Source organism: Protopterus annectens, chromosome 9.part0, assembly GCF_019279795.1.
Source record: "Protopterus annectens isolate FY-2018-M chromosome 9.part0, PAN1.0, whole genome shotgun sequence".
NCBI classification, from domain to species: Eukaryota; Metazoa; Chordata; order Ceratodontiformes; family Protopteridae; genus Protopterus; species Protopterus annectens.
The window spans coordinates 1398174056-1398191757 of record NC_056743.1 but is presented as its reverse complement, the minus strand read 5'-3'; the positions used below and the strand labels follow the sequence as shown (position 1 = coordinate 1398191757).

Below are 17702 nucleotides of genomic sequence, written 5' to 3'. Positions count from 1 at the left end.
CCTTAATCATTAGACTTGGACTCACGGTTAGGAATGCAGCTTCTTGCAACTTCAGCCTCTCATTAATCTCTTCTATTGCTGAGAAGATGGTGCAAGTCTGCTGTGCAAGATGTGCCAGGTGGTCATTTACTGTTTCAAGGTTCAACGTTCTGTCCCGGTCCAGATTTTGTAGAAGTTTTTCTTTTTCCCTGTTCAAACTATGCTGAAGCTGGTCAAACTTGCTAATAATTTTCTGCCTCTCTGTCTCTGTGTCAGCCTAGTGATAAAACATACAGAAAAAGATACAGATGAAAATACAACAAAAAAAATTAGTTTCAAAATGAATGACATCCTTTCATATGTTCATAGGAATAATTTATGACATTATTTTTGCTGTTTAATTTCCACATCGTAAACATTGATAATGCAACTTGTTGCAAAATACTTACATTTTTTAGGACACAAATCAAAAGGAAAAGAGGCAGCTTGTCTTCAAAGCAAATGACCTAAAATCCAGGTAAGATTTGAATAAAATCTATTCCTTAACCTATTATAGCCATTTGTTAGGTTACACTAAGTTTTAAAACTAAATTAAAAACATAATCAGCATTTCGATACTTGAGCTCTAAGTTGCAAACCCAGGCGTAGCGCAGCAAAGCACCTTACTGGACAGCACCCTCCCTTAAGGGAGCGGAAAAATGACTATCGTTGCAGAGGGCACACAATTCCTTTGGGGATGGAGGACTCCACCTACTTCATTTCATACATGCAGAAAGAAGCTTGGAAGTATTGCATATAAGTGGGTTACAGAGCTGATGATGGTAGCCCTAAATTAGCATATTCAGCATATTTAAACATCTGGAGAGCATAACAGGCCCCTGTAGTGACATAGCTGCTCACATTCGCCACCAAAGGCAGACTTAGAGTTAAGAAAAAAAATGTCCTGGACACTCAAATTAAGAAGGGCTTCAGAAACACCCTCTATTGCACAGGAGAAAACACAGCAGCATTGTCTAAGCCAGGAAAAGGAGAGACAGCGAGATCAGTTTTTCCCTCTAGGTTCCTGCTAGCCCAGATGGTCTGGAATGGGGGGGGGGGCAGGACCACAGAAGTCTGATGGTCCACAGATGGCCACAGTTGTTCGTCTGATTTGCTCTCACTCCATGTCTGTGGTCACACTACCACTCAAAGAGAAAACTGACTGACACTCATCAGACTCACTGGACAAGGTGTCCTGATGATCATTAGGTGGGGAGGTAAAAAAAACATAGGAAATAAAGAAAACAAAGGGACACATACTTCCAATATGGTAAGAGAAGAAGATAATATGGGAACTTATGCAGACTTTTCTGTGTTCTCTATCTAATTATAGAAGGCAAGACTCTTCCTCTGAACATTGTTACAATGGGGAAGTGTGTTACAGCTTACTACAGCAGTGACCTCCATAAAATGTTAGAAAGCTTTGTTTCTTTGCAGAGGATCACAGTACTTGTAAACAGGCTTGCACAGAGCTACACTGGACACTAACAGACATGGCAGGCTCACTGTATATGACACGATAATCAGAGAGTAGAAAGCCAGCACTGGATATATCCAAGATTGATAAAATATATTTTACCTAATGGTTTTGTCTAACAATGATTTCACTAAATCGGATATAGTAATTTTGCCTGCAACATTACAGTTATGAGAACTTTATTTTTTTTTTCTTTTTCACCAAAAAGGTACAACCTTGAAGTTAAACATACAAGTAATGTAATATGAGGTTTTGGGTTTATCCAAATCATAAAGCTTAAAAAATATAGGAATTCACATGGTTTCACTGAGTGACGTTCTTGACATAATTATATTAAGTAGATTAATATGTGCATAAAATAGTAGTACATTAAGATAATATAACTTGTTTCAAACACTCTGAAGGGTTAAACATAGAGAATAACAGAAACTTTCTAAATAAGAGCACTCCATTGCCATTCCTGTGTAGACAATGATGAAATGCTGATGTCTGGTGTACCTTAACATGTTTAATGCATGAAGCTTCTAGACATAAAAAAGAAGTTATGTACTCACCATAACGTTCCATCTGAGTAGGTAACGTCATTTGTCAGCAACCTGTGGGTATCGGATCCAACCCGGATCCGAGCCGGCAGCTTTCCAAGCTAGAGATCCGAGCTCCAAGCTCCTCCCCCTTACCCATAAAACCCCACTACCTCCCTCCAGTCCTCAGATCGAATTTGCCCAAATAGTAGACAACAGCAAGACAAACAAAAACCTGAACATCCTAATCTGATAAATACCGGGGTGAATCATTCAATCATTCAGGTAACGAACTCCAGGTTAGGGGGAAGGAGGGGGGGGTCGGTTGCTGACAAATTAAGTTACCTACTCAGATGGAATGTTATGGTGAGTACATAACTTCTTTATCTGAAGTAGTTAACTTCATTTGATCAGCAACCTGTGGGACAGAGTCCCCAGCTACCAAAAACTTGGGAGGCCCTCAAGGAAGAATATTCCGGAGCACTGCAGAGCCAAAGGCTGCCCTCCCTCTGGATATCGGATCTAATTTATAATGCGAAATAAAGGTATGAGATGAAGCCCAAGTAGCCACAGAACAAATGTCATCCAAGGGAACCCTTGACCAAAAAGCAGCAGAGGTAGCCATAGAATGGGTAGAATGAGCACGAACCCCCACGGACTCAGGCCGACCAGAAATTTTGTACGTGAGCAAAATGCAGTGAGATATCCACCTAGCTAGAGTCACCTCCGTTACTGGCTTACCCAAGGATGGCTTAGCAAAGGAAACAAAGAGCTGCTCCGACTTGCGAGAGGCAGCTGTTCTGTGCAAATAAAAATGCAATTGTCTATGCACATCTAATGAATGGAGTCTGTACTCCCCTTTGTTCTGGTAGTTAGGGAAGAAAACAGGCAGATTAATGGATTGGTCGATGTTAGCCTCGGAAGCCACTTTAGGTAAAAAGGAGGGATTAGTCCTGAGGGATACTCTGTCCTTATGGAAGACAAGATACGGAGGTTTAGTACAAAGGGCCTGAAGCTCCGATACCCTTCTAGCTGAGGTAATAGCAATCAAGAAGACAGTTGTCCAAGACAAAAACTTTAAGTCAACCAAAGCTGCAGGCTCAAAGGGGGGACCAGTTAGAGCTTGGAGGACTAAGGTTAGGTCCCACGGAGGAACCGCATTCTTGACAGGAGGTCTTAAAAGAAAGGTGCCCTTCAAGAAGGTCTTACAGATCTTAGGGGAAGCTAAGGGACCAAGATTGTCTCCGATGTGGAAGTGGGAAATGGCCGCCATTTGAACCTTCACAGTTGAAGAACTGGCCCCTTTTTGAAAAATGTGAGATAGGAATTCAAGTACTGTTGGAATGGGAGCCGTAAAGGGGTCCAAATTCCTATGCCTGGCCCAGATAGAAAAACGTTTCCATTTGCTGTTGTAGACTTTCCTGGTAGAAGGCTTATGTGCCGCCACCAGGATGGATTTAACTGCAGACGAGATACCGGGAGTCCTAGCCACTAATGGAACTGGATCAACCAAGCCGAAAGCCTGAGGTCATCCAGATTCGGAGTTTTCAGTACCAAAGGATGAGAAATCAGGTCCGGAATGGGATCTAAGATCCAAGGAGGAGCTATGAGATGAGACCGCAGATACGGGAACCAGGTTTGACGAGGCCAGAATGGGGCTATGAGGATAACCTTGCTCCCCAACCAACGAGCTTTCTGCAAGAATTTTGTCATTAACGGGAGAGGAGGATAAGCATAAAGAAGACCGGATGGCCAAGCATGAACTAGAGCGTCTCTGGGGCTCTCCCCTGGTGGGGGGATTAGAGTGAAAAACTCACTGCACTTTGCGTTCGAAGGCGATGCGAACAGATCGCAGCAAAGTTGACCCCATCTGAGGAAGATCTGTTTTGCTACTAAGGGGTTCAGAGACCACTCGTAAGGTGAGAGGATAGTTCAACTCAGCTTGTCGGCTAAAATGTTGAACCGACCCGGAATGTGCGTTGCTAGCAGAAAATGGTTGGTGGATATCGCCCACTCCCAAACTCGCATGGCCTCTCAGCAAAAAGGGTAAAACCTGGTCCCCCCCTGTTTGTTGATGTACCAGACCCCTGACATGTTGTCTGTCTGAATTACAATAGTCCGTAGAGGAGGAAGGGCATGGAGAGCTTGCAACGCTAGAAGCACTGCCCTCATCTCCAGAACACTGATATGCAGAATGGTCTCTGTTGGGAGTCCACGTGCCTTGGACGGTTCTGCCCATGAAATGTCCCCCCACCCCAGGCGAGAAGCGTCCGTGGTCACCGTGGCTTGGGGTAGAGGCATCAAAAAGGGCCGCCCTTCCCGAAGCTCTCGGGAATGGAGTCACCAAAGCAGTGATTCCCTGCAAACCCTGCTGAGGGGAATCGGGGAGTCCAACAGATGTCGAAGGATGGACCATTGGACCTGCAAGGTCCATTGAAGAACCCTCATGTTCAAGCGGGCTAGGGGTGAAAGGTTGATAGCCGCCGCCATAGACCCTAGAGCCCTCAGGACTAATTCCGCTGGTGGGGCCGGAGACTGTAGAAGTGCTAAGACATGGAGAGTTAGGTTGCGGAGTCTGTCCGACGTCAAGAAGGCCTTGGACTGAAGCATGTCTATTCTGGCCCCTATGAAGTCCAGGACCTGAACAGGCTGAAGGGACAATTTTTTGTAATTTATGGTGATCCCCAATTGGTGGGCCAAAAGCAGGAAACTATCCTTGGCTGAGCATAGTAGATGCCTGGTGGGAGCGGCGAGGAGCCAGTCGTCCAGGTAAGGAAAGACCTGTATTCCCTGAAGCCTCAGGTGGGCCGCTACAACCGCCATGACCTTGTTGAACACCCTGGAGGCTGTGGTGAGGCCAGAAGGGAGGACCCTGAACTGATCATGACTGGCCCCCAACCGAAAGTGGAGAAACCTCCTGGATCGTCTGTCCATTAGAATGTGGTAGTACGCATCCTTGAGGTCTACGGAGCACATCCAGTCGTTCTCCTGCAGAAGGGGGAGAATGGACTGAAGGGTGACCATCTGGAATTTCTCCTTGGCAATGAACAGGTTCAATGTAGACAGGTCAAGAACTGGCCTTAAGTCCCCTGTCTTTTTTGGCACCAAAAAGAACCTGGAGTAAGTGCCCATTCCGGACTGGCCTGGGGGGGGAAGTGCTGGATGGCTCTTTTTCTTAGCAGCTCTTTTATCTCTAAAGCCACCACCTCCTTCTGACTGGGTGGGACATCGGGGAGGCATCCCAACTGAGGGGGAGGATTTACGAACGGGAATAGAATTACCTCTGGATATTATTCGGAGCACCCAGCGATCTGTCATGATGGACTCCCAATGTGCTAGGTGTTCCGAGAAATGCCTCCCTGACTGCCTCCAGAGAGGAGCAGTCGGGCAACCCCCTCAGGGTTGTTGCGCGGGTCGGTCGGTAAATGGTTCCCTCGACCCGAAATTCTTCGGCCCCCCCTCTGCATCTGGGCCGGCGTCCGCCTTGTCCTCCCCTGTCTCTGAAGGACAAAGGGACCGGAGCAAAACGGGATTGTTGAGGTTTCTGGAACCACATCTTCTTTTGTCCTCTCTGTTTCCTGTAAAAGGACCTTTGAGGAGCCGAGAAGCGGATTCCGACGGCAGACGACGTCTTTCCATCTTTCTCGCTCTGGAGTAGCGTATCGCGGACGGTCTTGCCAAACAGCATAGAACCGTCAAAGGGAGCGTTCGTGAAGGACGCCTTGAAGGGTTCCGCAAAGTCGCAAAGACGGAGCCAGGTGTGACGCCGTAAGGCGATGCCTGCTCCGCTGGCTCTAGCTGCCCCCTCCGTGGCATGGGAGAGAAGCTGCATAGATGTGTTGGATATCGATTTTAGAGTGGCCATTCGTGCCGAGAAGGTTCGTTTGTCCTCGGCCGACATGGACTCTGGGGGTGACCCAGCGTACTCTTTTCACTAGATCCCGCTGGAGCCTAATCACGTGTGCCAAGTAGTTCAGTAGCCTTACAGAGAAGGTGGCTGAAGCAAACATCCGCTCTCCAATGCGGTCCATTGTCCGAAACTCCTTGTCGGGAGGATGGACCAAGGAACTATCCTGTGCCAGTTCCTTCCACCATGGCATCTACTGGGGAACCTTTACTCCACGCTGTCCTGTCTGTCAGGGGACTCAGGATCTTATCTAGTCTCCTGGGAATCGGCTCTACAGTGTCCAGCTCCTTCCACACCCTGGTAGTAATTAAATCTACCAGGGGGTCGGCCGGAGGGGACACGCAAGAGGTAGACGGGCCTGTGTCAAATGCCTCCAGAAACACAGACTCATCCAAGAAAGGTTTTTGGGCTGATCACCCCCCTCTAATGTGCAGCATCTCCAGAATGTCTCCAAAGGAGACGTCCTCGGAGGGTGACCTGGGGTAACCTTCCCCTTCCTCCAAGTCAGTGTCTTCTGTGAGGGACTCGGTGGAGTCCAAGTGCCTCCATTTACACTTTTGTTTGTGAGGAACCTCCTCGGGGGGGCTATCCGAGGAGGGCTCACCAAACGGGTCTTGTTCCTCTACAGGAACCATCTGGGATATAGACGCAGGCTGTCCCTGGGGCCGAATGATGGAAGACAGTCCCATCTGCCGGTGGATCTGTAGCATGAGCCTGGGGCCTCGAATCCCTCGAGAGGACCCTCTCCACCACGTCAAAGGCCGAAGGTGAACCGCTCTCCCTAGGATCCGAGAGCAGCCCCCTCGGATCCGATGTGTGGATCACCACTGGAGCCGAAGCAATCGGACCCGAAAGAGAAGTGTGCTCCGAACGCATCGGAGCTGAAGACACACTCACCTCTCCAGATCCGAGGCTCGGCTCACGGCCTCCTGAGAGCTCGGATCCGAAAAAGGACCCGATAAACTCGAGGGTAAGGCCGGCATCAAAGCAGCGAGCAATGGGGGCAAAGAAGGGGGCCGAGCACTCCCATCTGCATCTGGGCCTGAAGGAAGCGACGCATCATCCAGTCCATGTCCGCATCAGAAAGGCTTTTTGTCGATATAGAAGAAGCCGCCGAGGCTGACCGGGAAGGCTGCCTCGATGACCTCGAAGGTGGCCGGGGCTCCTCCTCCGGCTCTGGAGAGAAACGTGGGGAATGGAGCAAAGAGGGGGAAGACCTGGAGACCTTCAAGGGAGAACAGAGCTGCTTAGCCGGCGGGGCCGAGGGGGCAGAATCAGCCCGCCGTTTGTGGCTCCTATGCCTCTCTCTGTCCTTGTCTCTCTCTTTCTCCTTCTCTCTCTCTTCTCTCTTTCTTTCTAGGGTCCCTCTCTCCCTGGGACACAGTGGGAGTTTGAGTCCTGGCCAGGGGAGCAGGAACCGTTGGCTGAACAGCCACAGCTGCGGCTGGTGCCACTAAGGAAGAGGAGGAAGAAGTAGAATCCGCTGGCAAAAGGCCCACTAAGATTAACTTGGTCCTCCTGTCCCTCAAAGCCCGGGGGTTAAAGGCGGCACAAATCTGGCAGCCTGATGATAAATGCGCAACCCCCAGGCAAAGAACGCACTGAGTGTGGCCATCGGCTGGGGACAGCTTATGGCCTCACTCAGAGCATTTGGAAAAAATGGACTTAAGGCCTTCGGCCATGACTAACTCAAAACACACACCCTCACACACAGTTAAGGGGAAGGGAAAACGCTAAGTCTAACCAACTACTTAAACCAAATTAAACTAATTTAACTAAAGGGTCGACTAACACACACACGCAAACAATTTAGCCTGAAAATACAGAGAAAAATCCTCTTCAGAAACTGACAAAATCGCCAGGAGCTTGTCACTCGTGCTTCTAGAAGCCGTGGCAAATGAGATCTGAGGACTGGAGGGAGGTAGTGGGGTATTATGGGTAAGGGGGGAGAAGCTTGGAGCTCGGATCTCTAGCTTGGAAAGCTGCCGGCTCGGATCCGGGTCAGATCCAATACCCACAGGTTGATGATCAAATGAAGTTAATTACTTCATATCTGGCTTTTGACAGTATGATCTTGTGAGAAGAATGGTGATGTGGTGTACTAAGAATCTTAATCAAATTTGGTTATTTTGCCTATTACTCTTTTCACACAATACTTTAGTCTGGTAGTTGGATGGAAAAATAAAAAATGACATTTGAAATGTTACATGATTTAGTAGATCTTTAAGCTCACCTAAGAAATGTCTCCTGGAAACCACTGCTATCACCATCATCCTACACCTTGCACTCACTGAGACATAGGAAGACTTAGGTGTGTGAAAGTCTACTCTCTCAGTCATTTTTATCGGCTGATACATCTCTTTCTTCTGTTTTGAATCTGTCAACTTAGTTGTTGCTCAATCTGTTTCAAAATTCCAGTTTTGTATTTCATATGTATATGGTAAGAAATGGCCTTCACCGATAAAGTACTCTGGGTATACAATCTTCTCCAAAACCTGTTCAACAGCCTCCTTTCTTGTCAAGAAGAAATGTGACAAACAGCGATGGTGGTTTGCCTCAGGGTGCTAAAGGTAAAGCTAAACCTGATGAATCCTATTGCTGCTCTTCGGCAGTCATGGAAAATGTCTCCTTCATCGGTACCTTGTAGCCAATAAAGGTCATGTTAGAGAAAGGAAAGCTGTCCATTTTTCACCTACAGTATGACTATTCAAAACAAGGAGAACCACAGGTTTTTCTCCAACTGATAAACCTGGATCACCTATCCGTTTGACTTCCAAATAAGATCTATAGTTCTGAAATCATTACAGACATAGTTACTGATAATGTAATTTGATTTACAACATATCATAGAAGCACTGATGTTGATGGTGGCTCTACAGGCACTTTCATGGCAGACTGCCTATCCCTGTTTGGAGAGTTATCAGAGTACTTTTCTTACGCTTTAAACTCCAGGTGAAGACTGTGTGTGTTCACATTCTGAGGGTGAGGGGATTCCTTCTTTTTTAATGATTATACATAATTACTTTCATTTTCTCAAGACTGCAGTGGTTTGATAACATATTTCTTTACTAATTCTTTTCTCTAGTAACTTAAAACCATTTTTCTATTAAAATGTACTTCTTTTAAATACCTTTATATGAAATTTTTATTACCATATATAAACACTGAAAAAAAAACAAGTACAACAAAAATAAACAAAATCAAACATATTTACAACTATATACAAGAAAGTGTTATATGCAAATTTAATTAAACTACAAGCATAAAAAAGTCAATATAAATCTTTCAACTAATGTATTCCAAAACTTTTTTTTTAACAGTTAGTAATAGAAGAATCCTAGTGTTGCACAGAAACAACTTCTAAATCTTGATATATTTTAAATCTGTCTCCTTAAAACGATAATTTGCTCCCATTGAGCAAGTTTTGTGAAATACAGAGTTTAATTAACATAAGTAATGCTACTGAAGTATAAATATATCTCGGGTAAATTTACTGGTGGGATATGTAGTATTGCAAACTTCCAAGAGAAGGTAGATTTTCCACATTCCATATTTGTAGACTAACTTTTAGTGAACACCACAAATGGGGATAGTATTTACAATTCCAAAGTATATGTAACAAATAAGCATTATAAAAATCACAAGCTGAACAAGTTCATAGGTTCATAGATTAGTACTAGGCTAGTTGCCCTTGAGGGCTATTTTAAGCCTAGCAAACTTCCCTCAAATATGAGAATAACACCTTGTAACTGTGTTTGTGAGGTAAACACCTTAACAATTTTACCAACCTTAGAACATATTTGAATAGTTTGTCTGGATACACATGTGTATTATTCAGGATCATAAATTGTGTGTAAAATAATTTTTAAAGGAGATAACTTTTAAGTTTAATGGAGTAGATTTTAAGGACAGTAGTTAAGGGAGTTTTTGTAGCTGAAGTCTGTAATAAGTTTGTATGTATTGGAATTTTCAGAAGTTCATGCCGTCCATAGATGTTTACAAAAACTTATATCATTGGTGTGTACTGGAAGTTTATATAATTTACTCTATATTAGTTGATAACTTTGGTTCAAGACAGAGAGATAAACTTTTGGTAAACCAACAGATAATCTTAGTTCTTCGAGAGAGGAGGTTTTATTAGAAATTAAGTCTAAAATGAATTTATCTTTGAGAAAGGGAATATTTGACAATCTAACATTTGATTATTCATTTTATAATTAGGATTTAGATAAACTGGTTGAAAAAGTACAAAAGAAGACTGTACATTTAGAATGTTGACCAAGTTTTGAGTGACAGCAATTCTGGCAGATAAAAATGTATGCAACTTTAATTGTTTTAGATATCTTTTACTCAAGAACATCACGGTCAGGGGGTTGCAGTGACAGTTTTGTAGGTGGCTGTTCCATAATTTAATCCATCTATGATACCATTACTTTTGTTTAGCATGGAATTAAATTATTCTTAATAATCTGCTAGCACCGATTATGAGATAAGAGTCAAGTACTACCAATTAACCATGTTGTTTACTTGTTAAAAGCAATTTCGACAGATATGGGTTGCTAGATAAATTTTGCTAGATTAGAAGTAACACTTCAAATATATTTAACATAAGAGTTAAAATGAAATAATAGTCTAGGTAGTATATTCATTTTACTAAGGCTGTTTTTGAGAGGGAGGAGAAGTTTAATTTTTTTCATATTTTAATGTCATTAGTAATATTAGTCCATGTTTTAACTACATTATCACAATGGCTTAAGGTCACATCCTTGTGAAAAGTAATGCCTAGATATTTCAGAGAAGTTCTGATTTTATCTCATTGTAAGTAACAGAGTCTATCAACTGGTAACTGGAGTTGATTAATAATGTCCCTAAAACGGTTAGTATTAGTACCATAGGTTGTTACTAGCCGTAAGGGTTGCTTGATTCCTTATCAGATGAACAGATCCGTCTAATTCTCATAAACATCATCTGGACATCTGGCGCAGATACCTAGATGATTGCTGGATGGTGTGGCGTGGTAATAAGGAGGGGTTAACCCAGTTTGTGGATTACCTGAATAACAATTCCTTTGGCATCAGGTTCACTGCTAACATTGAACATTCTAATATAGTATTTCTGGATGTTAAGGTGTCAAGACTTACAGACAATACTTTGGCTACCACTATTTACAGAAAATTCCCGAAATACAATACAATATTACATGCTCATAGTTCCCATCCACGCCACACCATCCGCAATATTCCAAAATCTCAGTTTATGAGAATTAGACGGATCTGTTCGTCTGATAAGGAATATTTTGATTCTAGTCTTGATTTATCTCATAGGTTTTCCCAACGTGGTTATAATTCTCAACTTCTTTCTAATGTTGTGGAACAAACCAACAGGCTAACACGCCAAGAATTATTGTGTTATAAATCAGATGATTCCAAGAGGCAGAAAATCAAGCAACCCTTACGGCTAGTAACAACCTATGGTACTAATACTAACCGTTTTAGGGACATTATTAATCAACATTGGGGAATTCTTTTGTCACATGACATTTTGAGTAGTATGTTGTCTGATCAATGTCAATTTTCCTATCGACGGGGATGGAATATGAATTCATATTTCACGCACTACAAAAGATATATTCCAAGTCTTCCACAACAAAGGACTTTATCTGGGGATATATTAACGGGCTGCTATCCCTGTGGTCATTGTACGGCCTGCCAACATTTAATTAAAACCAGAGAATTTACTAGCAAAAACACTTCTAGAATTTTTGAGATTAGGATTTTTGCTAATTGCAGTTCGGATTGGGTTGTTTACCTGGCAACTTGTACCTGTTCTGCATTTTATGTAGGACAGACATCAAGGCCGGTGAAATTTAGAATAGGGGAACATCTAAGTGCAATCAAAAACAAACGTGTTGCTAATGCCCTCTTTAAACATACCATGGAGCATCCATCTGCGGTTTTCAAATTTGTAATTATAGACAGGATAATATTACACAGGGGTTTCAAAGCTGGATGGCACCAGAAACTTAACCAAATGGAAAACATGTGGATAATTAAACTGGGGGGTTTATTTAGACCCGGATTAAATACTTTGGAATAGTTTATACATTATGATCAAACCAATGTTGGTTTCATGGATACACATACAGGATATATTTCAGTGGATATTTTCTATATGCACCATAAGGTTTTCCTTATATAATATTAAGTCATACTTGACATGATTTATTGAAAACAACTACTGAGATATATTGGGAAGGATAATATTCTTTTCCTTACTTATTATTTATATGTATTATACTGTTATATGTTTGTCTCAGAGTTGTTTTTTCTATATATTTTTGCTGTATTTCAATATGGCATGTTGCTTTAATTATGGTGCATGCCCCTTTAAATGGGAACTATAAATATGGCATTAATGTGGTGGTGAGTTTTTCAACTGTCTCAACATGTAGCATTGACAAAGGCTTGATGAGAGCCGAAACCGGTTTGCTTTTATAATGGTGCATTGCCATTATATTCAGTATGCTTGTTAAATAAACATATTCTTGTTTATCAGCGATTCCTACGTGCTGGCTCGTTCATTTGGATTTCCATAAGATTACGTGTTTGCCTAGATTTTATAAAGCTAGACTTACATGGCAAAATTATTGCTGGCAAGACAGTTTTTAATCTATTTGCCAGTAATGATGCCTAAATCTTAAGGTCTACATTAATAAAGGAAAACCAATCTAAAATTTGATGGCTCTAAAATTTAACTTACATTTAGGTATAAAGACAGGTTTAGAGTTGTTTACGTAAAGATCAGGGATACCTTCAGAGGTGATGTGGTTATAAACTGGTAACAAGATATTTGAAATGACTTGTGCAAAGCATTTTAAAAAAATCTGAGTTAATCGATTTGGGCCTGTAGTCTTCCAATGTTTTAGGTTTTAAATAACAATTAATTTCCTGTACATTATAGGTAGACAACAGAGTTTTTTTCTTGGCCTTGCTTTATTTTAAGAAAATGCAGTTGGTTAAGAAGCAGGCTAATTCTTATAGCAAAGTTTATGTTCATCATATAATTGGGAATAACTATTTACAAAAATCTACATTATTTCATTACTTCAAAATTGAATATGAAGGCAACACAATCCATAGTTTATGAGGGGGTCTGAAATTTTAATTAATTATTCCAAGTTTTGTTGCTCATGTTTCTTCAGTTTGTGGTCAAAGCCTAGGTAAAATAAACAGTATGTGTAGAAATATTTATATATCTTCAAGTATTATTTGCTTACCCCAGCAGTACTTGCATCTGTCCTTCATACTAAGGAGATATACTATACTACTAAGGAGATGCCAAAGAATGATGATAAAGCACAGATGATTAAAGCTGCAGACTACATAAAAATAAGTAAAATTACATATATGCACCACTTTACAGTTTAAATTATTTCAACACAAGTGAGGGATCAGCAGCACTGACAAATGGTCAGATGAACTGCAAAGATTATGGAAAAATATGGGATACATAGGAACATCTGCCACATAAAATAAGCACAGAAATGCCTGCACTGGCACCTGTAGAGAGTATGCCACCACCGGAGACATTCTGGCCAAGAAATGGAGAGATAAAAGGAGGATAAATGTTATGAATTACTAACAGAGTGACCATCCGTGAATATGTAAATTACAATGTGGCTGTTAAACGAATGGTGGGAGTATATTACTTCCCTCATGCTACATTTCACCAATTCTTCCATATTTTTTTTTAATTAAAAACATCTAAAAATCCATACTCCAGCTTTTCTTTCTTACACAATAACCTCCAAAGCAAAGTACGTCTAGGAAAATACACTTTGTTAAATAAAAGTGCTCATCGAGCTTATTTATTAGGAATATAATCTGGTGATCATCCAAATTAAGATGTTACACAAACGTAAACAGAAAAGGATACCCAAGAGGGAAGTTAACAATGTAAGAGGGCAGCTGTAGAAGATATAATTACCTTGTCAGTCCTTTGTGTTAGTGGAGTTGAAGAAAGCCATGGGAAATAGTGACATGAAAATTAGTTAAATCTACTAACAAAAGGAAACGGCCTAGATCAATATTAAAAAGGCAGGAGATTGAGACCACATCCTCTTTTGAGGATACTTCATCATGCACAGAAAATGAAGCCACAACAGTCTCAGAGTCACCCACCCCAAAAAGAACACCAAGGTCAACCCCTTTAGGCCTAAAACCAGGCGGGGAGGACGGAAACACTGTAGAAATAGAGAACATTCAGGGCCTTCTGAACATTGCTCTGGCGAAATGACAACTCCATGTTATAACATTCTAAACTTATCAGGTTTTGAACTTTCTCCTACTCAGTTGAGAATGTTGAATAAAGGCCTTACTTTTATTCCAGGCTTTACTGTGTCAGAGGAATCTTTTGCACAGGATGTTGTGAATTTCTGTCGTTTGTTAAATTTGAAGTTGTTTTTTTGGTGATAATGATGCTACTTATGATCATGATAGATTTATATATCATAGATCCAACTTTTCTCCACCTATGCATCAAATGGTATTGCAGTTTCAGAATAGTGTACTTAAGGACTTGCATTTTTTGGGTTCTGATATTCCATTACAACATAACAACCTATCTTCTGATGAAAAACAAGCTATCCTTGAACTTCAAAACAACAGGGAAATTGTCATTATTACAGCTGACAAAGGTGGTGCTGTGGTTGTATTAGATTGGGCCGATTATGATAAGGAGGCCATGCGACAACTCAATGACCAAAGATATTATTCATATATGGTTATTGATCCAACCAATATGTTTAGCAAACAAATTGAGACATACTTACGACAGGCAAGGGATGAGGCTATCATTACTAATGACATCATGAATCAACTTTTAGTTCATGATCCCATCAACCAATACATATACTTCTTGCCAAAAATTTACAAAGATCTTTCTCATCCACCTGGCAGACCTATTGTATCGGGTAGGGGATATATTACAGAACCCCTTTCTTTATTTTTGACCAAGCACCTCAAGCCCTTGTTATCCAATATTCGATCACGTTTACAGGATACAACAAACTTCTTACAGATTGTCTCTGACACACAGCTTGAGCCAGATTGGCTTTTATGTTCCTTGGACGTAAGTGCTTTATATACTAATATTCCACACCAGGATGGGCTGCATGCCTTAGCTTATAGGCTTGAAGTCTCAAACTTATATAGTTCTGACTTCAATCATTTTCTGGTGGATTTAGCACAATATGTCCTTACTAGCAATGTTTTTTACTACAAAGAACAATGCTTTTGGCAAACCAAAGGGACAGCTATGGGGGCATCTTTTGCCCCCATATATGCTGATCTCTTCATGGCGTTTGTTGAGAAACATATAATCTATGATGAACAGAGGAACACATTCTTGACAGAAATTGATATATGGAGACGGTATCTTGATGATGTTTGGTTGGTATGGAGGAGGGATGAAAGTTCTCTATTGGAATTTGTAACATACTTAAATAACAATGTTTGGGGCTTGCATTTCACCATTAACTATGACAAGGAAACCATTACATTTTTGGATGTTTTAATCCAGAGGGCACCTGATCATACACCATCCACTGAGATATACAGGAAGTTTCCAGAGTATAATACAATTCTGCATGCTTCCAGTTACCATCCACCCCATATAGCATGCAACATTCCCAAGTCACAATTCATACGTGCTAAACGCATTTGTTCAGAGGAAAGCACTTACTTGAAACACAAATCTGATATAACTAACAGATTCAAATCTCGGGGTTATAAGAGTGGTAATATTACCATGGCCAGTAATAAGGTTAGTTCTTTGAACAGAAGTGATTTATTAACATACAAGACACATACCAACTCATCTGGTCAACCTCTTAGATTTACAACTACATTTGCTCGCAACTCTAACCGCCTTATTCAAAGTGTAAGGAGACATTGGAATATCTTACAATGTGACATGGAGATTAACAGCATCATCCCTGACAATTGTCTTTTTTCCTATAGGAAAGGGAAGAATCTTAACTCTTTCTTTAATCATTATAAACATAGGGACAATAAATCACATGATTTGATACAAACGACATTGACAGGAGAACTATTACAAGGCTGTTTTCCATGTGGACATTGTAACAATTGCAAACATATTTATAAGTCTAAACAATTCTCCAGTCGGAATTGTTCACAAGTTTTTGACTTGAGATTTTTTTCCAACTGTTCCAGTGACTGGATTATTTATTTAGCTTCTTGCAATTGTGGTGCTTTCTATGTTGGGCAAACGTCCAGACCTCTTAGAATTCGTATTTCTGAGCACCTAAGCAATATCAAACAAAAAAAGATACACAATGCTCTCTATAAACACACACTAGTACATTCTACCAGCAAGTTTAACTTTATTGTCATTGACATTATTCTAGGGAATAGGGCGAATAAATCTGAATGGCATTCCATATTAAATGCAAAAGAAAAGAAATGGATTATTAGACTGGGTGGGTTGTTCCCACCTGGACTTAATGAACACCTATAATTTTCAGCCAATAGGATTTTTGCTATCTGTATATATGCAGCTATTGTATTTCATGATTTTTTTGTACACTGAAGAAGGCTGTGCTTTGCCAGCCGAAACCGGTTTGTTTTTGTCACAATATGCTGTGATTTTGTTAAATACAACTTTTTATCCAGTCACTGTTTGCTGGCTTTGATTTTTTGTTCCAAATAGTGACATGACTCATTCCTGTCTGTATGTTAATCTGCCTCAAAGGGTCTTTTTAAAAAAAATAGCAAAATATAAGAATCATTATAATTCAGTTGCTTGTGCTTTCCTAGTGAACTACTGTATTTTACTTGGGCTAATTACACTGTACACTTTACTGGGGAAATAAATAATGAATAACTTGGGAAGAAATATATCGCTCTTTCAGTAAGACGGGATATGCACTGTATCAATAAAGTTTTCCAGGGACCTGCTGTAGAAAACTACCAGATCCAGACTAAGAAGCAGTAGAATATGCCTTCTGTTACACAACCTCATGAATAGTGGTTTTATAAGTTCATATGTGATTACTGAGTGAATGATCTCACGGGGCCTTCTTAAGTCTAGTCAAACCTTGTACTTTGTATCTGTGAGGTAAACACCTTAACCATTAGGCCAAAATATCTCAAAGTATCTATCAACTGGATTCAAACCCTGCTGTCCTCTTTCTTTAAATTCACTTCACGTACACCTTGAATCACGGAGGTACTTTTTTTAAACCTAGCCAATTTCCCCTTCAAGGATGAGAATCAAACACTTACCATTATGTCAACACCTAGAAAAAGTTTTACAATTTACCAGGTATAGATCTCCGATATCTATGTTGTTCAACAGGAAATGCCAGATTGCAAAGATATCATCCAAAATAAGCTACACTGAGATTCAAACCTACACATATTCATGAAAAATTTACATTGCCCTATTGCTTAACCATTTGAGCTAAAGGGTTCTCAGTAGAGGAAATGAAACAATTACCTTGTCTGCAACTACCTTTGGAAGAACAATACTACTATAGTTTCTAGGTATTAATAACTGAAAGATTAAAGGTACTTGCTCTTTTACTAAAAGCTTTCTGCATACATCTTGAAGTACCTATAAATGGAAGGATCACAAGTGTGATCAGATGCTTTGTGCTATACAGGCAGAATGTTCATCTATCAAGTATCTCTGCTGAAACACATCAGAAAAGAATAGAGTAACAAATTATAACAAATTCATATAGCTTCTCTGATAT

The 17702-nt window shown here is 40.9% G+C and overlaps 1 protein-coding gene across 1 annotated transcript in view; it reads right to left on the bottom strand.

Annotated features, from left to right (window-relative positions):
- Positions 1-17702, bottom strand: part of LOC122812088 (E3 ubiquitin-protein ligase TRIM39-like) — a 226951-nt gene that overhangs the window by 143423 nt on the left and 65826 nt on the right. The window contains exon 3 of the mRNA XM_044084361.1: positions 26-256. Coding sequence (XP_043940296.1) covers positions 26-256 — 231 coding nt within the window. The remainder of the gene's footprint in view (positions 1-25; positions 257-17702) is intronic.